The sequence below is a fragment of the Leptodactylus fuscus genome, chromosome 3 (assembly GCF_031893055.1).
Source record: "Leptodactylus fuscus isolate aLepFus1 chromosome 3, aLepFus1.hap2, whole genome shotgun sequence".
NCBI lineage: Eukaryota > Metazoa > Chordata > Amphibia > Anura > Leptodactylidae > Leptodactylus > Leptodactylus fuscus.
Genome location: NC_134267.1, coordinates 229,093,704 through 229,119,939, shown reverse-complemented (window position 1 = coordinate 229,119,939; position 26,236 = coordinate 229,093,704). Strand labels below are relative to the sequence as shown.

At 42.9% G+C, this 26,236-nt stretch overlaps 1 protein-coding gene across 1 annotated transcript in view; it reads left to right on the top strand.

Annotated features, from left to right (window-relative positions):
• The first annotated feature begins 8,185 nt into the window (after positions 1-8,185).
• The window catches only part of RHAG (Rh associated glycoprotein), a 29,349-nt gene continuing 11,298 nt past the window's right edge, over positions 8,186-26,236 (top strand). The window contains exons 1-4 of the mRNA XM_075269294.1: positions 8,186-8,383; positions 19,985-20,168; positions 20,911-21,058; positions 22,622-22,769. Coding sequence (XP_075125395.1) covers positions 8,218-8,383; positions 19,985-20,168; positions 20,911-21,058; positions 22,622-22,769 — 646 coding nt within the window. The 5' untranslated portion in view covers positions 8,186-8,217. The remainder of the gene's footprint in view (positions 8,384-19,984; positions 20,169-20,910; positions 21,059-22,621; positions 22,770-26,236) is intronic.

The window sequence follows — 26,236 nt, the reverse complement described above, 5'->3', positions numbered from 1 at the left end:
CAGCAAAGACAGCAACAAATACACCTTAAGGAAAGGTAATAAACTGGTGCAAGGAAACAATAGAACTATTGCAACCAATCATAATCCTCCTTTATCCTATCTGAGGTCCTGATTGGCTGCTGTGGGGTAATCCTTCCATTTCCCTTTGCATTGGGCTTGATATTTGTATATATTTGTATTACTAATCCTAAAATCCTGTATCTAACAGTTGAGTGTGAAGTACAGATGAATCCACCCTTAGTGATCAATGCCAGGTTCACATTTACTGCATCTGTAGTTTTAATTTGGTTGATTTTCTCATAAAAGTAATTTAATAGAATATCACATTATATAAAGAAAACTTGTGACAGGCTGCAATTCACAACATTACCACTAGGAGGCTGCTCATAAACAGCTATAAGATAGCATATCACTTTGTGATAGCGTATCACAGAGAAAGGTTCTCTTAAGACCAAGTATCTGGAATAGGGAGGAGCAAACTGGTTCATGATTAATCAGGTTCGTTACAAATTTTTCCAAAAATTCTACAAACCACTGTTATGCTATGGGGGTCTCTTCAGATACTACAGTATAATAAGCGGAGTCCCAAGGAGATGTGTTTACAAAACATTACATCTAAGGGTCATGATGTTGAGATGCCCCAAATGACTGCTGAGGCCCATCTGTAGGCTTTACTGGTTCCCATTGGCCACGGATATCATTCAGGAGCTGAGAAGAGGCCCAAATGGAGCCCACGAGAGCAGATCACACCCCTTGGGTTTCTGCCAGGGGCGTAACTACTGAGGTAGCAGCGGTAGCAGCGTCCACAGGGCCTGGGACATTAGGGGGCCCGGTGACAGCCACTACCGCTGTGTTTCTTTTTTTTTCCTAATAGGCCGTTACCGGCTGGAGTTACTCCAACCAGTAATGGGCCCTATTTACTTACTGATCCTGCCAGGGGCTGGGATCGGTAAGGGACGCCACAGGCCCCACAAATGCTATTATTATACTTGGGGGTCTTTTCAGACCCCCGAGTATAATGTTAGGAGGCCCGGGAGAGGTGAGGGAACATAAAAAAGAGTGTTACTTACCTCTACGGGTTCAAGAAAGACTTCGGGCCTACTTCTGTGATGTGCCTGACGTCACATGACTGGGGCCTGGGTCGCGTGACGTCCCGGACATCATTGAAGATGGCCAGCACCACCAAGGACTGCAGTGGAGCCAGGGACAGGTAAGTAACAGTGTTTTTTCATGTTGGTATCTCCTCTCAGTCTCCGATTATTATACTTTGGGGCCCCTATGTCAAAAGTTCGACACAGGGCCCCACCATGCCTAGTTACACCACTGGTTTCCACTTATTATACTCTGAGATTTTAAGAGAGCGTGGAGAGGATCAGTGGCGTAACTAGGAATGGCGGGGCCCCGTGGCGAACCTTTGACATGCCCCCCCCCCCCCCCCCCCCGGCTGACGTCGAAAACCCCGATCGACGCCGAAATCCCCGACCGACCCTACTCCCCGCATTCCTGCACACACTATTACGCTCCATAGTGGCCACTGCACACATTATTACGCCCCATAGTGGCCCCTGCACACATTATTACGCCCCATAGTGGCCCCTGCACATATTATTATGCCCCATAGTGGCCCCCACACACATTATTATACCCCATAGTGGCCCCTGCTCACATTATTATACCCCATAGTGGCCCCTGCAAGCACTATTACACCCCATAGTGGCCCCTGCACACATTATTACGCCCCATAGTGGCCCCTGCACACATTATTATACCCCATAGTGGCCCCTGCACACATTATTACGCCCCATAGTGGCCCCTGCACACATTATTACACCCCATAGTGGCCCCTGCACACATTATTACACCCCATAGTGTCCCTTCACACAGTATTATGCCCCATTGTGGCCCCTTCACCCACTATTATGTCCCGTTGTGGACACCCATTAACAATTATTATACTCTGGGGTCTTTTCAGACCCCAGAGTATAATAATCGGAGACCCAGGGGAAGAACAACATAAAAAAAAAAACACTGTAACTTACCTGTCTCCCGACTCCCCGCTGGCGGCCATCTTCAATGACGTCAGGGACGTCATGTGACCGGGAGCCTGCATTGCGACACATAAGGACGCAGGCCCTGATCGTGTGACGTCTGAGACGTCACACAAGTAGGCCGAAGCCTGCGCGGAGCCTGGGGAGGTAACAGTTTTTTATGTTCAGTTACCTCTTCTGGACTTCCGATCATTATACTCGGGGGTCCGAAAAGACCCCAGAGTATAATAGTGCTTGTGGGGCCCGCAGTGTCACTTACCGATCCCGGCCCCTGCCAGGATCGGTAAGTATATGGGGCCCGTTAGCGGCTGGAGTAACTCCAGCCGGTAACGGCCTATTAAAAAAAAACAAAAACGCAGCAGTAGCGGCTGCCACCGGGCCCCTAATGTCCCGGGCCCTGTGGCAGCCGCCTCTGCTGCTATGGCGGTAGTTACGCCCCTGGAGAGGATATCAATAGTAGTCCTTGGTCACAACTGAATTTACGGTGGCCATCGTAGTCTCCACCAAACCTTATGCCCTCCTCAGGTCAGGTGCAGTGAATTTAAATCTCCTTAGCTAGAAGATGGAGGTGTGATCTGTCTGGAATACGGTGGTATGATCTGACCATATTATGGAGGCAAGATTGGGCCGTAATATATATCAATCCTTTACAGGGTGCTTTGCGAATATTGCTGCAAAAGTAGGAGTCATCTTTTCAAAAATGGTGGTTGTTATAAAGGGGCGCAGCTAAATATACTCCAACCCCATATCAGTATAATGGACCCCAGATTGTTACTGGTTAAATAAAATAATTTTGCCATTTTCATTTCATCGTAGCGTGTCCACGTGGACATGGAATTCGCATCCACTTTGCAGTTACTGTAAAACGCCGCGATTTCTCCCGCTGCGTTTCTGGCCTGTGTGGCCCCGGCCTTAAAGTTTTGCTCATCTCTGCTCAATATATACCCATATTCATAATGCAGTAGTAGCACTTCTGGACATATGCAGTAGAACCAACACATCATATAGAATTATGCAGATGTAGTCACACCTACGGCGGAGTCTCCGTTACAGACTCGGTTGCAGTGCCAGACAAAAATCATGCAGGACTTTTTCCTATTCCGCTTTTAGTTTTATAAGGCCTGGTTCACACAGGGTTCTTTGGGTGGGATTTTGACGCAGAATCCATATCAGAATCCGGATCAAAAAATGCCTCCCATTGAAATCAATGGGAGCTGGTAATTTTCTTTTTCCGTGAGCAGTTTGTTCCGGACATGCCCTTTCTTCAGACGTTCGCCTTGCGCAACCTCCCTCTCAACTAGGCTCATTCATTTGGGCCTAATCTAGAGCGGAATGCCGTGATTGGATGCCGGTGCAATGCCCTGGCATCCAGTCGCCTCTAGCCGTTTTTTGGGCCTCTGCATCAAATTCTGATCCAAAAAACTCACGTGGGAACTTACCCTAAGGATGGACACCAGATGAACCCCATTATAGTCAATAGCGTCCATCAGACTTTGTGTGCTACCACTCTTTTAGCAGTCCCCTTCTTTGTTCTTCGGGAGTGAACCTAGCATCACTTACATAGTCCCTGTCCTTATTAATTCATGTAACATTATGTTATGTGATGTTCTATCATTGCTAGGGTCATCAGGAGATGCCATGTCAAGAAATCACATAGCAGGGACATCATGACGAACAACTTGGTTAGTTGGTGGGCCACTAGAGTCAATCTGGTAGAATTTATCATTCTTTCCATGCAAGACTATGTGTTTGGAGAAAAAAGGTCTACTTTTCCAGAATTATAGGAGCTTCAGTCCACGTAGGAGAAGTTTTGATATTGTTTGCCATGGAGCTAAAAACTTTTCAAACTCCATGTCCGGCTCTTGGGAGGGTCAGGCATGAGTTGGAAGGAAATCGGGTGGTAGAGGCTCCAGAGCCATTGCCATTTTGCCCTGGCTTTGAACCACTTATACTATTTGTATGGAAGATCCCTGGAGGGCTACTAACAAGCTGGAGATAATTTAGAGGCCTAACAAAGACCATGACAAATGTTTATATGTCAAGTGAAGCCGTCTTTTCCTGTCTTAAGGCTTTGAATACAATCTTGAAACTGTCACGAGTAGAAGCGATTTCCTTCCATTTAAGGTTTTATTACTTTATTTACGCCACCTTCAGAATGTTTTATATTTCGTTGACAGGTCAAAAAAAGCTTACGTCTCAGTATGATTCAGCCGGTGCCGCTCTGTCTTTCGATTGGACTCATGGAGTTAGGGGTGCCGAAAACTCAATATTGATAGTCTATCCTAAGGATTAGTGGGAGTCCGACACCTAACACTACAACCGATTTGCATTTTCAGTGGCAAGCAGACAGTCCGGTATGTTCTGATGATGCTATTGTATCTCTGGTCCCATTCCAGTATCTCTGTACCCTGTGCCTAAAACAGCTGATCAATAGGGCTGCCTGCTGTAAAAACTCTGATATTGATGACCTACCCATAACATAGGCCATTGGAACAATAAGCATGTTCTTGACCACCCATGTCACCAAACCAGTTTGACTTTGGGCCACTACTAAGGCTTTCTCAGGTCTTCACTCTTTAACCCTTAGATAGTGTTCTTGACTTTGCTGTAGGGAGGCCACCAAATCAATACCTCTTAGAGTGGTCTAGGTGTTGGTGACAACTGGACAAGAGACGCCAATGCAAAGCATCAGGGGTCAATAGAGTATTCTGGGCATAGGCCAAGGTCAGGGCTGGTGGAGTATATGCATAGTCTTGGAAAAGGCAGATAGTCAGGGCAGGGAGCACATATGTAATGATCAAGAAAAGACCAAGGCCAGATGAAGGCATCAAGCAAACCACAAAGCAGAAGACAATACTATGGTCAGGAATAGAGAGCGAACAGTAAAATGTTCGAGATTCGATATTCGTTTCGAGTAGCCCCTCAATATTCGACTATTTGAATCGAATATCGAACCCTATTATACTCTATGGGGGGAAAATGCACGTTTCAGGGGTCGGCAACGTTCGATCAAATTATACTTACCAAGTCCACGAGTGAGGGTCGGGCTGGATCCTCGGAGAAGTCTTCTCCGTGCAGCGTCCGTGCGGCATCTTCTGGCTCTGAATTCACTCTGCCAGGCATCGAGCCTGGGCAGAGCCGACTGCATATGTCCGCACTACAAGCGGGCATGCGCAGTCATCTCTGCCCAGGCCCGATGCCTAGCAGGGTGAATTCAGAGCCGGAAGACGCCGCGGGGACGCTGCACGGAGAAGACTTCTAAAGGTAGGAGAACAACCAGCGTTGATTGGCCGACTGTATAGCATTCGGCCAATCAATGCTGGTTCTGCATCAAACTTTTTCATTCGAACAGCGAGTGGTACTCGATCGAGTACGAGTATTTCGAATACCGTAGTATTCGATCGAATACCTACTCGATCGAGTACTACTCGCTCATCTCTAGTCAGGAAACAGGCCAAATTCCTATATTTGTAGATCAGTAGATCTTAGGTCAACTACAACTTTTTCTTAGGTGTCCATCGGCTTGCGTAACAAACGGAGGTTTAAGTTTCTGATTCCAATGCAAAATCTGTCTATCATACGTCATTTATAATACTGGTTTATTTTTATTTTTATTTTTTTGTTGGACTTTTGGTGCCCCCTCAGGGTCAGGGGCCTGGTAGTAATATTACCGAATGCTACTTGCATCCCCTCTAGCTACGCCCCTGGTGACAGGTTCTATGTTTATAAACAGTGGTATGCTGGCATGGCATGGGGACAGAATAGTAGGGGAGCAGTGACTCTCAATGGAATGTAAAAGTCAGTGGGCGCAATGGTCAGGTAGAGGAAGGAGGAGACACAGAACCTGTAGATGCAAACCATGAAATCTGAACTGACCTATGACAATGGTTTTCAGCAGTGAGTTACTGATACTTTAGACCTGCCCATTGTTATCACATGGCAACTTTGTGAAAGGGAGCCTGATCTGCCCATAGGTTGTATCTGGTATTGGAATTAATCTCTCTTAATAGGAAATATGGATATAGATGGTCTGCATTTCCATGCACGACCAGTAGGCTGGTGTGGCACTGTTTGTAGAAATAAGGAACTTTCACTCTTGAAGTGGTGCAGGGGTTTGGGGGTTGTACATTTTGGTGGTCTGCACATAGAAGAAGCTGGAAAGTACAGTGCTCTCTCCACAGGTATACAATACAGCCACCATTTATTAGTCACCCCATGTTATAGGGTCACCCAAGTTTTAAGATTTTGTAGCCTTTTCTTAGAATAGACCATAAATACCTGATTGACCGAGATACAACAGGCTGACCTCGCATGGATCAGATGCACAGGGCTGCTTGTGAAACCCATAGTATACTCAATACATTGTTGGAAAAAGCTGGCTCCATGCCCTGTATAGTGGACAGGCACGAGTATTGAAGCTCAGCTCCCATGGACATCAACAGGACCTGAGCAGTAGTACCAATGGCTGGCTATTATACAGGGACCGGATTAGTGTAATACCCATATTATATGCAATATATAGTCGGAAGAAACTGGCTCCATGCCCTGTATAGTGGCCGGGCATGGGTACTGCAGCTCAACTCCCATTGACATCAATAACACATGAGCAGTAGTACCAATGGCCGGCCATTATACAGGGATCGGATTACTGCAATACTAGACACTCATACAAAAATATATTAAACTCATTTATGAGACAAGGCCAATCTATCTGGATTACTGAAAAATAAGGAATATTATAGAACCAACAACTATTTTACAATATGTAATGCAATAAAGGGCTTATTTTAGAGATAGGTGGAGGGGCAAGAGATACGGTAGGAGTAGAGAAAGGCAAATCTCCGAAGTTTTGTTTTGTCTCAGGTTTGGAAAATTTGACCCTCTGGTCCGTTTTGCCCCACACTCGTCAATACGTCAGGATGCTCAGTGTGCCCCATGTGACTGCTGAGACCCACACACAGGCCTGGGCATTGAACCCAGACATATGACGTCGCCCAAGAGGCGAAAGAGACCAGAAGAGGACCAAGAAAGAGAACGCTGGACATCACAAGGACACCCAGAAAAGGTGAGGAAAGGTAAATTTATAAATGTTTGCTATTTTTAAACCTATCCTGGGCCTCTACCTATTATGACCCAGGGTCTGAAGAGACGCCAGAGTATAATCATTTCACTTCCATTTCTGTGGGCGACGAATCCCAAAAGTTTTGTATTCGGAAGAACACAATTTTTGGAATCTTTAGTTTGTATCCAGTTTGATCAGATCTGATATGAACTCATCTCTAGGTAGTAAGATAAGATAAGATAATCCTTTAATAGTCCCACAGTGGGGAAATTTCAGTACCTTCACCTATCAGGTATTTATGGCATATCTCAGGTATTTTGTGGGAAAACTCCTTTAATATTGAAGACATTTCCTTAGAACAGGCCATCAATGTAAAATTGATGGGGTTGCAAATTTAGCTTCCTCATTGATCAGCTGATTGAAGGGGCTGAGATGCTCCAGAGGAAGATATAGCTCCATACTTTATGTAGTGGCCGGGACTGTTAGTGCAGTTCAGTCTTATTGACATGAATGAAACTGAGATACATTGACTAGGTACAGCATTCCCTAACTAAAGGAATCTAATGGATGGATGGATGGATGGATGGATGGATGGATGGATGGATGGATAGATAGATAGATAGATAGATAGATAGATAGATAGATAGATAGATAGATAGATAGATAGATAGATAGAAAGATAGATAGATAGATAGATAGATAGATAGATAGATAGATAGATAGATAGATAGATAGATAAATAGATAGATAGATAGATAGATGTTCTATCTATCTATCTATCTATCTATCTATCTATCTATCTATCTATCTATCTATCTATCGTTATTCTATAGTGTTTTACTTTTCCATGTTTATGAATTGTATATTGTATGTAACAATTACTGTTCCGTCTTCTTACTTTCCTATGTGCAGTTCTTCAAGTCTTCATGGTACAGTAAGATATTGAGCAGTAGCTCCTTCCTCGGAGGGAGTGTCTCTCTGACCAGACCCCTTTCTTTCTGCAGTGTCATCCATATCTAGTGAAACCCATTAAATAGAGGCAGCACTCTCTCCCTTTATCAGTTTTTTGCAGGACTTGACAAGAAGCTAAGTTACGTTCCTGTCATCATGGCGTATGACACGAATATGAGGTTTAAGTTTTCCATATTTGCCATCATCCTCCAGATCCTATTAATAGTATTATTCGGGATATTTGTGCGATATGACACCCAAAGCCACTCCAACTCCCAAAATACCACCCATAGAGATGATGAATTTGTCGACTTGTATCCATGTAAGTATTCTAATGTATTGCTTTGCTACTACTGTATATTGTTTGTTTTTTATATAAGCATTTTGGTAACTAATATAATATTTTGTGAAATGTATTTTTAAATTCATTAAAAAAATGAATTCCAATTTACAAATTTCTTTTATAATATTGTCTTGTGTTAATATTTTGTCATTAGACTAATAATAATATAAATATTAATATATTAATTGATATAATATAATTAATATAAATATAAATGATTATATAAAACAAATCTAAACAAAACAAATGTAAAAAAAAAAATCCAAAATGTATACATACAGGTGTACAGTCACTAAAACAAATATTTTACCTGCACAGTACATTGATATTAAATTTAAAAAAATATAGATTTGTAATTTTGACAATTTTTTTAATTTAATTCAGATTTATATTTATTATTTTTATGATATTTGTTTAATTTATTGGTGTATTGCTCTTGTTTTTTTTATTCAGTTTTGTTTTTTTTTTCCTTCACTAACTTACTACAATTTACACTTCGTAAAACTGATACTATGTACTACTGCCAAAACCAAAATACATCGTATCACAGGAAATATTGCACAAGAAAATAACCCGACTTGTTCTAATTACATCCACAAAGCAGGATTTCCTCTGAAGTGATAGTTGTGAAATTTTATGTTCAGAGAGTCGCCATTGACTACGGCAGGATAGAGCGATGTAACAAAGGTCAAAAAAAGTTCTTAGAATTTAGAAAAAAATAATAAATATATTTATAGAAACGTTAAGTATTATTTATAATACTGATTAATTATTCTCTTTATTTCAAAATAATTTTTGTCATATATATATATATATATTTTATAATATGCATATATATATATGCATAAAATCTATGATATATTAATATATACACACACACACACACACATATATATATATATATATATATATATATATGTTAAATTAAAAAAAAAATATATATATATATAATATAACATTATAAAATTGATACAATGTTGCATAGAATGGAATGGGGTTCTGTTCTAAACTTTGCACTTGTACTGCACACTTCTGGTGCGTATCATACAGTACCAGGGACAAGGCCATTGTTTTAGACTTCCTTGTTGCGTAATGTCACATCTGTTAAAGGAGTTTACACGATGTATAAGCCCGTGTCATTGTTATGTCAATGTATTCTAGAATAGAGCTGCAGGGACATGTAGATCTGTCTATGATGAGCTTCTGTTACAGCCTTGGCCCCCACTTGCCATGGGTCATTATATTGGTGCATTTATATATGGCAGTAGGACAATTGGGCATCGTCAGGTACCATGGCTACTTCAGTTGCCCTATAGTTACATGCTGGGTGAACATTGTTATAAATGTACAATAGGGATAGGCATTTAACACATCCATACGGCCATGGTCCCCTAGATCTCAGCTTACAGATTTTATATAGGGTAGGGCACATCATTGGAAACCTATGGAGCCCCTTTTAGAAGTGAATAGAGAATGTACTAGCTATAAATACAATGGTGTTACAATTAGGGTTGAGCCGATCTTGAGATTTCAAGATCGATTTTAAAATCCGATTTCCGATCATTTTCCAGCCGATCTCGATCGTGAAATTTGCTCGATCGCCTATCGGAATCCGATCTTTTCCGATCCCGATCCTCAACCCTAGTCAATGCTTCTCTATGGGAAAAGTCACTTTTAGGGTTGAGCCAAATGTATGGATGGATGGATGTTTTGCGCAGACCACTGAACTCTGTATCGGGGGCAAAGTCGTGAACATGTATAATATTAAAGGATAATGTGATCTAATAAAACACATTGCAAATATGAGTTTCGATTCTATCTACAATACCTTAGCTCAAGGGTAGCCAAAGCAAGAGTTGGGGGTGCACGAAACCCCCTTGATCTCCTATTTTATTTGTAGATCTCTCTATGTACTTTGATATATCATCTTCAACTCTCCATGTACCAAATCACAAATTTTAAAGGGTTTTCTGTGGAATTATTAAATGAGGTCCTATCCTTAGGACATCAGTCTGCATGGGACCCTGACGGATCAGCTATTTGAAGCTTCATTGGTAATCCTTGAGTCTTGTCTCCACCTTGCAGTCCATGTGACATTATGTTCATGGGCCACATGGCCTGAGCTCAGTTTAGTCCCATTCAAGGAATGGGTTCCACTATGATATAAAGCATGACCACTATACATGTACGGCACAGTGCTTGGTAAGAGGCTGCAGCTGATCCACTTAGGTCCCATGTGCCGGCCCCTGACTAAGGATCGGTCATCAATTATTATAGCATTACTATACTTTCTGACAGTGTTTAGTTTTATGGCAAGAATACATTTTGTAACCGACTTATGAACAATTTTTGGCTCCTTTATGTGATATCCTGCATTGTTTCACTCTTTCCCTTGCTTCTCTATTGCGAGCTGATCCCTGCTTGTGTATGACATATGGCTATATGAAAAGAAGAGATGACAAGAGTGGGGGAGGGTTACTTGGGCATTATAAAACATAGACATGTTTTATAAAAAAAAGTATCCCAATCCCAACGATGTTATCAACTGCCGATATCTCCGTAAATAACACAGGTAGAACTATAGCCTTAGTATCAATAGATCAGATTCTTCTTTTTTGTATGACACCAAAGGTTTCTACATTTTATGATGTATATACATATATAGCCGTTTTAAGTGACCCTCCCCCACTCCCATTTACTCTTCATTACACATAGCCCATATACTGTTATACGGGTGGCTGTACATGCTGTATATAATCCCCTTCCATATACTGCAAGGTATACGATATATGGACACAGCTCACTTAACTCTTTGCATGCCTCCCATGTGACCATGTGGGTAGTACCTCGGTACCACAGACTGGAGGCAGTATTTGTCAATTCTGTTGTCCATGCATATGGACAATATACTATATGGACTATATACTATATGGACTATATGGACAAAGCTCCATATAGTATATTGGTTTCTATGTAAAAAATGAATATGAGGGGTGCTATGGTCAGGTCAGCCAAAGCCTAAATCTGGGGCTCATCCATTGAAAAACTCAGAAAAACAATGGCTGACCTGGACTTGCCTTGATATCCAGTAGGGTCCTGCAGGTAAACTGAGCACTAGTGTAATGACTTCCCTACTGCAAATGACATGGGGGTCCTCCTAGTAATGGCTTCCTGCACGAGAACCCCTTTTAGGCTCCATTCACATGGAGGAAAATGGTAGCAGAAAAAGGAACCCATTGTAGTCAATGGGAGGCTTTTTTTTTTCAGTGCCGAAATTCCACGCCAAATTTCTCACCATTTTCCTCCGTGTGAATGGACCCTTAGTGAGAATGGCTTTATAGGTAGTGCTATCACTAGTGGTTTCCTATAGAAGGACCCCACAGTGTGAGACTTGTCCCCTTTCTTTCCTGTAAAGTTTCCATTTCCTTGAACGTTTCGTTGTATTTTTTGGATACCTTTCATTGCATCTTTAGTATTTTGCATTGGACACGGCACAAAGTGCGTAGTTCGAGATGTTTTTTCCCATCTACAGAATTCCTTGATTACTAAAACAATTAGGGCACACATTCTTATCAGGAATCCATGGAGGAATGGACAATATATTAAGTCGCTTTTCCTTGCACATGATTTTCCTGTCCTTTCTGGCATCAGGACCAGGGAAACTCCTCCGGTGATACGATGACTTCTTTTGTACTGAGCTCTTTCTTAAGACCATTAATCATGAAGTCTTTGTGTCATGATATTGTTCTGTGCGCTCCATAGATCACAATGAATCCAATCCTCTGTGAAAACAAACTATAGATAGAAGCAGTCATAGGGCACGAGATATCATGTCTGCACTGTATGTCAGTAAAAAGATATATAAAGGGGCGGGGTCACTTATATTTGTAACTTTGCAACTGAACTAAATTTAAATATTGGTAATGTACAGAACTTACTTTACATCACTTAAAGATGTGGAAGCCTTAAACACCATTATATAGTTTATATACATGTCATGGTCACAATCGGTCCTGAGAGGATCTACACTAACACAAGATCAATACAGGATAGATAATGTAATGTGTGTGCACAGTGACTCCACCAAACTAATACAGCGCTATTCTCCAGAGCTGTGCTCACTATTCTGCTGGTACAGTCACTGTGTAAATACATTACATTACTTATCCTGTACTGATCCTGAGTTCCAACCTGTATTATACTCCAGAGTTGCACTCACTATTCTGCTGGTACAGTCACTGTGTACATACATTACATTACTTATCCTGTATTATACTGCAGAGCTGCGCTCACTATTCTGCTGGTACAGTCACTGTGTACATACATTACATTACTTATCCTGTACTGATCCTGAGTTCCAACCTGTATTATACTCCAGAGCTGCGCTCACTATTCTGCTGGTACAGTCACTGTGTACATACATTATAATTACTTATCCTGTATTATACTCCAGAGCTGCGCTCACTATTCTGCTGGTGCAGTCACTGTGTACATACATTACTTATCCTGTACTGATCCTGAGTTACATCCTGTATTATACTCCAGAGCTGCGCTCACTATTCTGCTGGTGCAGTCACTGTGTACATACATTACATTACTTATCCTGTACTGATCCTGAGTTACATCCTGTATTATACTCCAGAGCTGCGCTCACTATTCTGCTGGTACAGTCACTGTGTACATACATTACATTACTTATCCTGTACTGATCCTGAGTTACATCCTGTATTATACTCCAGAGCTGCGCTCACTATTCTGCTGGTGCAGTCACTGTGTACATACATTACTTATCCTGTACTGATCCTGAGTTACATCCTGTATTATACCCCAGAGCTGCACTCACTATTCTGCTGGTACAGTCACTGTGTACATACATTACTTATCCTGTACTGATCCTGAGTTACATCCTGTATTATACTCCAGAGCTGCGCTCACTACCTTCATTGTATGATATGCCATTTATAGTACAAGTTCTCTTACGTAATAGCAGAGCCTTGTGATCGCTTCCTTTCCATTTGGTTGTCATTGATTGTTACCAGTGATTAATTCTGAAGCCTTACCTGTTAAATAAGAACATAATTTGGGTAAATGGGGCTGAAAGATACTGTATATATGAAATGTTCAACAAAGCACAATAGGCCCCGGGGTAACTGGATACAGAGTTCGAGCTAACTGTTCATCCAGTACTTAGAGCAGGTAAGCTTGTAGACTGGGGACCTACAATACGGAAAAGAGTTACCTAAAATAGACAATCTGTAACATTGTATCATAGCCTATTGCCTCTGGCTTTGACTTTGCATGTGTAATCCTTCATTCTCCACCGTGTTAGGCACTTGGTGCTATGAAACGATTTATTTTTACTACACATGAATCCTCTCCTCCTGATCTCATATAAACAAAGTTATCAGTGAGAGTGAGATACAAGGTGGGAGAGCGGGTTCTGCTTACACAATGATAAAGTGTTATTCCCCTCCTATTCCCAGAGGTTTCCGGTTTTATACAGATCTGTGGTAATGAATAGAGATGAGCGAACACTAAAATGTTCGAGGTTCGAAATTCGATTCGAACAGCCGCTCACTGTTCGAGTGTTCGAATGGGTTTCGAACCCCATTATAGTCTATGGGGAACATAAACTCGTTAAGGGGGAAACCCAAATTCGTGTCTGGAGGGTCACCAAGTCCACTATGACACCCCAGGAAATGATACCAACACCCTGGAATGACACTGGGACAGCAGGGGAAGCATGTCTGGGGGCATAAAAGTCACTTTATTTCATGGAAATCCCTGTCAGTTTGCGATTTTCGCAAGCTAACTTTTCCCCATAGAAATGCATTGGCCAGTGCTGATTGGCCAGAGTACGGAACTCGACCAATCAGCGCTGGCTCTGCTGGAGGAGGCGGAGTCTAAGATAGCTCCACACCAGTCTCCATTCAGGTCCGACCTTAGACTCCGCCTCCTCCGGCAGAGCCAGCGCTGATTGGCCGAAGGCTGGCCAATGCATTCCTATGCGAATGCAGACTTAGCAGTGCTGAGTCAGTTTTGCTCAACTACACATCTGATGCACACTCGGCACTGCTACATCAGATGTAGCAATCTGATGTAGCAGAGCCGAGGGTGCACTAGAACCCCTGTGCAAACTCAGTTCACGCTAATAGAATGCATTGGCCAGCGCTGATTGGCCAATGCATTCTATTAGCCCGATGAAGTAGAGCTGAATGTGTGTGCTAAGCACACACATTCAGCACTGCTTCATCAAGCCAATACAATGCATTAGCCAGTGCTGATTGGCCAGAGTACGGAATTCGGCCAATCAGCGCTGGCCAATGCATTCTATTAGCCCGATGAAGTAGAGCTGAATGTGTGTGCTAAGCACACACATTCAGCTCTACTTCATCGGGCTAATAGAATGCATTGGCCAGCGCTGATTGGCCAGAGTACGGAACTCGACCAATCAGCGCTGGCTCTGCTGGAGGAGGCGGAGTCTAAGGTCGGACCTGAATGGAGACTGGTGTGGAGCGATCTTAGACTCCGCCTCCTCCAGCAGAGCCAGCGCTGATTGGCCGAATTCCGTACTCTGGCCAATCAGCACTGGCTAATGCATTGTATTGGCGTGATGAAGCAGTGCTGAATGTGTGTGCTTAGCACACACATTCAGCTCTACTTCATCGGGCTAATAGAATGCATTGGCCAGCGCTGATTGGCCGAATTCCGTACTCTGGCCAATCAGTGCTGGCCAATGCATTCTATTAGCTTGATGAAGCAGAGTGTGCACAAGGGTTCAAGCGCACCCTCGGCTCTGATGTAGGAGAGCCGAGGGTGCACTTGAACCCTTGTGCACCCTCAGCTCTGCTACATCAGAGCCGAGGGTGCGCTTGAACCCTTGTGCACACTCTGCTTCATCAAGCTAATAGAATGCATTGGCCAGCGCTGATTGGCCAATGTATTCTATTAGCCTGATGAAGTAGAGCTGAATGTGTGTGCTAAGCACACACATTCAGCTCTACTTCATCGGGCTAATAGAATGCATTGGCCAGCGCTGATTGGCCAGAGTACGGAACTCGACCAATCAGCGCTGGCTCTGCTGGAGGAGGCGGAGTCTAAGATCGCTCCACACCAGTCTCCATTCAGGTCCGACCTTAGACTCCGCCTCCTCCAGCAGAGCCAGCGCTGATTGGCCGAATTCCGTACTCTGGCCAATCAGCACTGGCTAATGCATTGTATTGGCTTGATGAAGCAGTGCTGAATGAGTGTGCTTAGCACACACATTCAGCTCTACTTCATCGGGCTAATAGAATGCATTGGCCAATCAGCGCTGGCCAATGCATTCTATTAGCGTGAACTGAGTTTGCACAGGGGTTCTAGTGCACCCTCGGCTCTGCTACATCAGATTGCTACATCTGATGTAGCAGTGCCGAGTGTGCATCAGATGTGTAGTTGAGCAAAACTGACTCAGCACTGCTAAGTATGCATTCGCATAGGAATGCATTGGCCAGCCTTCGGCCAATCAGCGCTGGCTCTGCCGGAGGAGGCGGAGTCTAAGGTCGGACCTGAATGGAGACTGGTGTGGAGCGATCTTAGACTCCGCCTCCTCCAGCAGAGCCAGCGCTGATTGGTCGAGTTCCGTACTCTGGCCAATCAGCGCTGGCCAATGCATTCTATTAGCCCGATGAAGTAGAGCTGAATGTGTGTGCTTAGCACACACATTCAGCTCTACTTCATCAGGCTAATAGAATACATTGGCCAATCAGCGCTGGCCAATGCATTCTATTAGCTTGATGAAGCAGAGTGTGCACAAGGGTTCAAGCGCACCCTCGGCTCTGATGTAGCAGAGCTGAGGGTGCACAAGGGTTCAAGTGCACCCTCGGCTCTCCTACATCAGAGCCGAGGGTGCGCTTGAACCCTTGTGCAGCCTCGGCTCTGCTACATCAGAGCCGAGGGTGCGCTTGAACCCTTGTGCACACTCTGCTTCATCAAGCTAATAGAATGCATTGGCCAGCACTGATTGGCCAGAGTACGGAATTCGGCCAATCAGCGCTGGCCAATGCATCCCTATGGGAAAAAGTTTATCTCACAAAAATCACAATTACACACCCGATAGAGCCCCAAAAAGTTATTTTTAATAACATTCCCCCCTAAATAAAGGTTATCCCTAGCTATCCCTGCCTGTACAGCTATCCCTGTCTCATAGTCACAAAGTTCACATTCTCATATGACCCGGATTTGAAATCCACTATTCGTCTAAAATGGAGGTCACCTGATTTCGGCAGCCAATGACTTTTTCCAATTTTTTTCAATGCCCCCAGTGTCGTAGTTCCTGTCCCACCTCCCCTGCGCTGTTATTGGTGCAAAAAAGGCGCCAGGGAAGGTGGGAGGGGAATCGAATTTTGGCGCACTTTACCACGTGGTGTTCGATTCGATTCGAACATGGCGAACACCCTGATATCCGATCGAACATGTGTTCGATAGAACACTGTTCGCTCATCTCTAGTAATGAACTGTTCTACTAATGTTATGTTTCATTTCTTCGCTATTTTCAAGATCTCTTCTTGCCATCAGTGAGATCTCTTGGTTCCATTCAAAGCCCATAACCCCATACATAGCTAGTCCTGCTCTCAGCTGAGAAGTGGAGACAATTGTATCCAGTCTAGATAGCCTTCTATAATAGACATCTTACACAGCGCTAATGCTGCATGCAACATTGTGTGCATCTTCTAGTCTCCTCTTGGCTCCTACTTTCTGGTGAGGTTGGTTCTTAGTAGTTGGAGTAGAAGATGGGGAGAATCAACTTGGATGCTAAGGAACTACTAACTATGTGGGAATCGGGGGGCACTATTACCTGTATGGGGGAACTATTACCTGTGTGGGTGTGCTATTACCTGTATGGGGGGCAGCATTACTGGTGGGGGCACAATTACCTGTATGAGGGAACTATTACCTGTATGGGGGGCAGCATTACTGGTGGGGGGCACAATTACCTGTATGAGGGAACTATTACCTGTATGGGGGGCAGCATTACTGGTGGGGGCACAATTACCTGTATGAGGGAACTATTACCTGTATGGGGGGCAGCATTACTGGTGGGGGCACAATTACCTGTATGAGGGAACTATTACCTGTATGGGGGGGCAGCATTACTGGTGGGGGGGCACAATTACCTGTATGAGGGAACTATTACCTGTATGGGGGGGCATCATTACTGGTGGGGGGCACAATTACCTGTATGAGGGAACTATTACCTGTATGGGGGGCAGCATTACTGGTGGGGGGCACAATTACCTGTATGAGGGAACTATTACCTGTATGGGGGGCAGCATTACTGGTGGGGGGCACAATTACCTGTATGAGGGAACTATTACCTGTATGGGGGGCAGCATTACTGGTGGGGGGCACAATTACCTGTATGAGGGAACTATTACCTGTATGGGGGGCAGCATTACTGGTGGGGGGCACAATTACCTGTATGGGGGCACAATTACCTGTGTGGGTGTGCTATTACCTGTATAGGGGGCACCATTACTGGTGGGGGCACAATTAACTGTTGATTGGCATTGGGCAGTCAATTAACCGACACCATCTTTATCAGCCCTGTAAGGATTTGCTTAATTGTACCCACAAATTGGCTACAGATATAGCAAAGTTTAACTTGACTTTTCATTTTGTTGCGAGTTGTCCTGGGCCCCAGTGCAAAATCTCTTACAGTGTACCCAAACTATTGTGTTGCAGATGGGGGTGCAAGTGCAGCTTCTGTAGCATCTATGGTTGGTGGAACTGCCATGATATTGTTTAAGGCTAAGGTTCCACATTACTCATATGTTATTACTACCATAAGAACCAGTATGGTATAACAAAGTAATGACTGCTTGAATATCAAAAGGCAAAAATAAAAATTCAATTTAGGTCCTCAAAGTCAAAACTTTCCCAGTTATGTAGGGTTATAAGGGTTATCTAGGGAATGTACAAAAACATAGTTCCTCAGATTTCTGTCCTGCTTCTGACTCTACCCAAGAGGTGAATGAGCGAGTTTGGAATGAACCAGGTTCAGACACCAGAGTATAGGAGGTGGAGGCCCAGAGGAGGTATGAAAATAGCAAACAGTTCTGCTCATCTTCCCTCACCTCTTCTAGGCATCATTGCAATGTTCTTCACTCTGGGTCCTCTTCTGGCCTCGTGAGTGGCATCATCCAGCCCGAAGTCTCCACTGAGGCCTGTGTTTGGGCTTCAGAAGTCACATGAGGCATGCAGGCATCATGACACTTGCATGTGCTGTCACTCAGTAGGCCAGAAGAGGACTAAAAGGGAACACCGGATAACAGGGATGCCCCGAAGAGGTCTGGGAAGGAGAGTAGAACCGTTTGTTATTTTTATACATACCTACCCTGAAATTCCACCTCTCCAGACCCCAGTGTGTAATAAATTCACGACCTGTTCTTGACCCAAAACCAATTTTTGGGTCGAACCATCCAAACCCAAAATGTTTCAAATCTGAAGAGGTTTGCCCATCTGTATTCTGCACCTGGGTCCCATAGTCAATCCAATTCTTCTTCCCTCTCCTGTGTTCACAGGTATGGGCATTGGCAAATTAGATCATTATAGTAGCAAAGCCAGTCCCCATGGTATAGGTGACTCCCTGTGAACATGATAGAGGAGGGGGATCGGGTGCTGGTTCCAATCAGGTGAATCAGAACCAGCCTGGAAAATCAAGGCTCGGTACATAAAGAACTCTAGAGGAAATAAGTTTGTACACATTCCCTAGATAACCTCTTTGATAGGGTTGAGGGATCGGAAAAGATCATATCCCGATCGGCGATTGAGCAAATTTCACGATCGCGATCGGCTGGAGAATGATCGGAAATTGGATTTTGAAATCTCAAGATCGGCTCAACCCTAAATGTGACTTTTCCCATAGAGAAGAATTGACTAGGGTTGAACAATCGGGATCGGAAACGATCATATTCCGATCGGCGATTGAGCAAATTTCACGATCGCGATCGGCTGGAAAATGATCGGAAATCAGATTTTGAAATCTCAAGATCGGCTCAACCCTAAATGTGACTTTTCCCATAGAAAAGCATTGACTAAGGTTGAACAATCGGTATCGGAAATGATCATATTCCGATCGGCGATTGAGCAAATTTCACGATCGCGATCGGCTGGAAAATGATCGGAAATCAGATTTTAAACTCGATCCTGAAATCTCAAGATCGGCTCAAACCCTCTCTTTAATATTCTATAGATACTGTATGTTCCCTTCTACCTTCATGAATTTAGCTAATTTCTTATGGCACAAATTAATTTTTTTTTCAAACAAGCACTTGGAACAAAAACAACGCCCAGTGAATATTTCCTTTTTCACTACTACGCTATGAGATATCTCAAGGCAGAAATAAAAGGAAAGGAAGGACAATCTGTAATATAGGAAAGAAAATTGCTATGAATTCAAAAATAAAAAAAAAATAAAAAAAAAATTAAATTAAAAAAAATCCTATTTTTTATGGTCATAAAGTAGTTGTTAGTAAGCCACATGAATTTGAACCGTCTTATACAGTCCGATAACTAAGGCTTCTGTTTTTGCCTCTGCAGTTTTCCAAGATGTGCACGTCATGATCTTCGTTGGTTTCGGGTTCTTGATGACCTTTTTGAAGAGATATGGATTCAGCAGTGTCGGCATCAACTTACTTATTGCAGCTTTTGGTCTTCAGTGGGGAGCGTTAATGCAAGGATTGTGGCACTTACATGATGGGAAGATTGAAATTGGTATTAAGAGGTAATTTTTGTTACGCTGATTGAGTATTCCAAATCCCCTGTACAACTGTAGAAATGGTGAGGTTCCATCTACTTGCAGCCACCACCAGTGCGAGCTTTCTGAAATATTAATCAAGGTGAGACGATTATGGAAGTCCAGTATGGGCCTAGAGCCCCGAACAACCTGCTGCAGTTGGAGGTCTGGTAGTTCAATATGAAGTTCAATATCTCAGATAAGTCTTCTACAAACTCCTAGATTTTGCCTGGACCTCCGATCACAAATGAGCCCCATTAAGCCTGACCTCACCCCTGCTGCCTCTTTGTTCTTGCCTGTTCCCTTGGTGACATACATCATAGTCTCTTGTCCCATACACAAGGACTACTTCTAAAGTAGTACCCTGGTGGTCTTCTGAAACGAAGACCAGATCCTTGCAACGGGCTTCAAGTGTGAAGACCAGGTGTACCCCAAAGTCAAAGTGGTCAATTGAGACAACATAAGCCACATTGAGATATATGGTGAACTGCAGTCTCTTTGAATGATGTTATTAGGGATTCCAGAAATGAAACCCTTAGGAATTATCAAATCCACAACCCTAGGAATCTGATATGGAACATTAATAGACTTTTCAGATAATTTTTGGAAAAAAGAAGGTTGACTGGGTTCCCATAATCTTGTAGTAGTGATGTGACCCATCCATTGGATTATATCTGTAACCCTTGTATATCCTGGTCTTATATCCTTGCCTTTCTCTTCTCACCTTCAGTATGATCAATGCTGACTTCAGCACCGCGACAGTGTTAATTTCTTTTGGAGCGGTTCTGGGAAAGACGAGTCCCCTGCAGATGCTTATTATGGCCATCCTTGAGATCGCCATCTTTGCCTGTAATGAACATCTTGTGAACTTCCTTGGGGTAAGTGTCAATGAATAATTTTGCACGTTTTTTCCTTAACATCTCTCCTGACTTACCATAACCCAATAGGTATACACATTGGCCATCCAAGAAAATATCCTAAAAACCAGTCAAAAACAATCAGGGACTCTTTATTACTCATCATATTTTCCAACATTTGTTTATGGAAAATATGCCAGTGAACTGTGCCTTGAAAATTTTCCAGGGTACCATGTGATGGGACTAGTACATAATGTGCTTACGTCACATATGGATTACGTGACAGTCGGTTGATGCAGAAGCTTTCCGCCAGTCCCTGGAGATTTGCCAGCTCCTCAAGGAGTTCTGGAAATCACCCTTTATTTTTGGATCCTCCTAGATGTTAGTAAATATACAGAAAACCTAAAGTTCAGCATGTAAAATTAAAAATTTCGGAGGATATGAGTTAAAAGGAATGTAATCCCAGAAAATTACCTATTTTTCTTTAGGGTTGAGGGGATATTGTCACTCCATAGGGAGAGAACCACCATTTAGGTGTGTGGAGTCTTACTAAGCCATGAGCGCTCCACTGTGCAAAGGAACATGGGAAGAAAATGCAAATCTGACTTCCATGATGTAATTAGGAAGCCAGTGCCTCAAGTATGCACACAGCCAGTGCCTTTCACCTTTGCCAGGTCAGTCCTCTCTGCGCCAAGCTGATGAGATGCAACACATCGAAACAGCTGTCCTTGGCTCAGAGACTGTACCTGGTAAAATCCCAACATCATTGCAAACAAAGGCCTCTGAAAAGGTCGGCATGATGTTAAAGGGAGCGCCCTCTATTGGTTTGCTTGACTGAGACTCTGTCTTCCTAATTACATCATGGAAGATAGACTTGCACATACTCAGTAAGCGCCCTCTATTGGTGTGCATTCTTGAGGCACTGGCTTCCTAATTACATCATGGAAGATAGACTTGCACATACTCAGTAAGCGCACTCTATTGGTGTGCATTCTTGAGTCACTGGCTTCCTAATTACATCATGGAAGTCAGATTTGCATATTCTTCTAATATTTTTTTTTTTAACCAAGTTTGTTTTTATAGTCTTTTTAGTGAAGTTTTTAGAAATGTTATTATCTATATTCCAAAACATAAATGAAAAAAAAAAATCCTGAACCATATTAACCAGTTCTCGACCGCACATTCTTAACCATGCAAGGACATACCTGTACCTCCTTGCAGTGCTAAGCAGCTTCAGAAATAAACTGAATCACAAAATTGTTCAACCGGAGCTCCTATAGAGAAGGCAGGGATGGTTTATTACCACCTCTGCTTTCCCCATTGCTGTGTGTCCCTCGGACCTGGCGGGCACGTGACCACTGGTGGGCCAGGAATTCTGAGAGCTGCTAAGTCCTAGAGGACCAAGACCAGCTCCGCAGTCCAGGTTAGGAGGTTGCATTACTCATGTAATTGGGGCTAAATGTATCAGCTCCAGTTAAAGGAGATATCTGTAAAAAAAAAATAAAAAAAAGTACTTTTAAGATGCCCCAAAGGTCTATCATGTAAAAAATATAAATAAATAAAATCCTGCTTTCTACCTTAAAGGCTACCGATATTGGTGCATCTATGATCATCCACGCATTTGGCGCCTATTTTGGACTGGCTGCATCCGCTGTTCTGTATCGACCTGGACTGAAAAAAGGACATGAACACGAAGGCTCGGTTTATCACTCCGATTTATTTGCAATGATTGGTAAGGAAACAAAAATTATTTCCGAATTTCATTATATTTATTTTTATTTGGTCCCCCTCAAATTTCATGAGTCTGATCCAGCCATGATTCTGCAGTGTGCGAGCCACAACTCTGTACAAATGTGGATAGATCAGGGTGGGCTAGGGCAGGAACGTCTCGGCCCAACATATTCATTATAACGCACGTTACTTTTCTGGCATGACTGATCATGGAAGTCTGTCTCAGTTCCCAATGGGCGTAGAGTTCCATTCTGGTGCTGGGATGTGTGGGGGATTTAAGGGGACACTATATCCTCTCCACAAATATTCAGAGTTGAGAAGGAATGGGACAATTAACGTCACCCTCGTTGGGTCAACTTAGTAGGTTAATAACTTGGGTTTGATTAATTTGTATCTTGATTGGGGTTGAGCGATCAGGATCGGGATAGATCGGATACAAATACAGATACAACTCCAGTATCACATGAGGAGATTTCGTTGTAACTTGTTCGTGTTGCCAATAGATGTCATTGGTGAACATAACGTCAAGGATTTGGGCTAAAAACTATTTTATAACTAATTAAAAAGTTACTTACTAAACTTGTGAAGTGCTTTAGATTTTCTGGCCGCATTTGTGACATTAATAAATGTTGTAATATAGTTTAACAGGTTTTGGCTACTTTTGTGAAATGTCATGTTGAAATTTACTGTCTAATGTCTTTTCTGTTACTTATCCCTTCTGTTTTTCTGGGGAGGGGGTCACTGCATTGGGCATTGTATAACATAACATAATGTGGTGGTGGGCAAGCTCTAGGGAGCATATTAAATTGAATTGGCCTCCGGGGAGCATCATACTGGGAGAGGCACTAGGGGGAGCCTATTATACTGAGGAGTATACAATACTCTGTAGGGCCACAGTGGACCTTTATACTGGAGAGGGCACTGTGGGGAGCCTATGATATTATGTGGAGCATTGTGGAACATTATACTGTGTGGAACCGCTGTTGAGCATTATACTATGTGGGACCACTGTGGATCATATTATACTATGTGGGGCCACTGTCGAGCATTATATGTGTGGGACCACTGTGTAACATATTATATGATGTGGAACCACTGTTGAGCATTATACTATGTGGGACCACTGTGGAACATATTATATTATGTGGAGCCACTGTTGAGCATTGTACTGTGTGGGACCACTGTGGAACATATATTATGTGGAGCCACTGTGGAGCATTGTACTGTGTGGGGCCACTGTGGAACATATTATATTATGTGGGGCCACTGTCGAGCATTATACTGTGTGGAACCACTGTGGAACATATTATATTATGTGGGGCCACTGTCAAGCATTATATATTTTATTAACATTTTGAGGGGTCCATGTGAAATAACACACAATACTATTGCAATTTTTTGTCATCGCTGTTTGGCGGGCCATTACGATTATGGCGATACCATATTTATATTGGTTTTATTATATTATAGCTTTTCCAAATAAAACGTCACTTTTTGAAATTGAACGTTTTTCTGGGATCACTGTATTTTTACTTACTAATCTAATCTATGCAATGTACTGTAAATACATAGACCACATAAGGCAATGAATAAGCTTTATCTGCTGATACCAGAATAAAAATTCACCCAAAAATTCTCTTTAGGGTCACTTATTACTTTAGCTTGGTCATTAAAAGTTGCAACAATGTCAACTCAGGCCATAATCCAACATTTGTCACCTTGTCAAGCCTCTTCATCACGTACAAGTCAGATTTATTTAGAAATTTTAATGAATTATTAATGAAAGTTCAGGTTTATACATTATTGAGTGAAGATCTCCTGTTAATGTCTGATGAAGTGTCTGCCAAAGACACCGACATCTCCCAAGTTAAATGTTGTGAAATATTCCAACTACATCTCTGTCCTCGTGAACAAAATCACTACCTTAGTGAGATCAGATCACAAATCATTCCCATGGTTTCAATTACTGTAACATATTCTATCAGTGTCTATTTCTGAAAACTCTAGCCATGTCTTTATATGCTTAACCTCATGAGTAGAATGGTCACTGCTTCCAACAAAATGAGATTACTCATCTTCTGCTGCTACAATTATTTCCATCGTCTCATTGGCTACAACATATTCTGTTTCTATCCATTTCTCAAAACTTCACATGTCAATAATACTATACCATTAAGATGAAAGGTCACTTACTCTCACAAGGTCAAGTCACTCATCTCCTGCTGCTACAATGACTCCAATGGTTTCTTTGGTTGCAGCATAGTCTAGCCCTTTCGACTTCTCAAAACTTCTGTTCACATGTAGCTAATAGCTATGCCTTAAATTGCACAAGCATATACGGAACAATGGACACATCTTCCACAAGATCAGAACACTCATCTCTTTCTGCTAAAATAATTTATACGGCTTAATTTCCTGTGTTGTGTATGTTATGGTCGCCCACTACCAATAATTATCAATGTTAATGGGGTTGTCCCATCTTCTGTCTCTGGTCACTTTCCAGCATTGTGCCTGATCTTACTTCCTCTTTCTCTCCTTTGACTTGGTGGTCAGTTTCTGTTGACTGATCCATTCAGGCCATGGATGTATGCTCCTTATGCTACTATGGAAGCTCTCATAGCCATACCGGGATACTGAAAAGCTCCCTGATCCATCAGTGTCCCATACTCTCTAAGGGATGGTTACTAGAGATGAGCGAATAGCGTTCAATTGAGTACATGTTCAATCGGATATCAGGCTGTTCGAGATGTTCAATTCGAGTCGAACACCAGGTGGCAAACTCACTAAAAATTTGATTCCCCTCCAACCTTCCCTGGAGGCATCGAAAAAAAATCGGAAAAAGTAATTGGCTGGCTAAATCAGGTGACCTCCAATTTATACGAATAGTGGATTTAATATCCGGTTCATATGAGACTGTGAACTATGTGACTGTGAGACGGACAGATGTACAGGCAGGGTTAGCTAGGGATTACCTTTATTTAGGTAGGAATTTTACTCACCCAGCTCTTTGGGGCTCTATCTGGTTGGGATCCCTGTCAGTTTGCAATATACGCGAGCTGACTTTTTCCCGTAGGAATGCATTGACCAGCGTTGATTGGCCGAATACCATACAGAGTACAGCATTCGGCTAATCAACGCTGGTTCTGCCGGAGGCTCGTCTGTGAGGAGGTGGAGTCTAAGATCGGACCAGAATGGAGATTGCTGTGGACCGATCTTAGACTCCGCCTCCGGCAGAACCAGCGTTGATTGGCCGAATGCTGTACTCTGTATGGAATTAGGCCAATCAATGCTGGTCAATGCATTCCTATGGGAAAAAGTCAGCTCACACATATCGCAACCTGACAGGGATCCCAACGTAATACAGTGACTTGGGTGTGTTAGACGCCCCCAGACATGCTTCCCCTGCTGTCCCAGTTGCATTCCAGGGTGTTGGCATCATTTCCAGGGGTGTGATAGTGGACTTGGTGA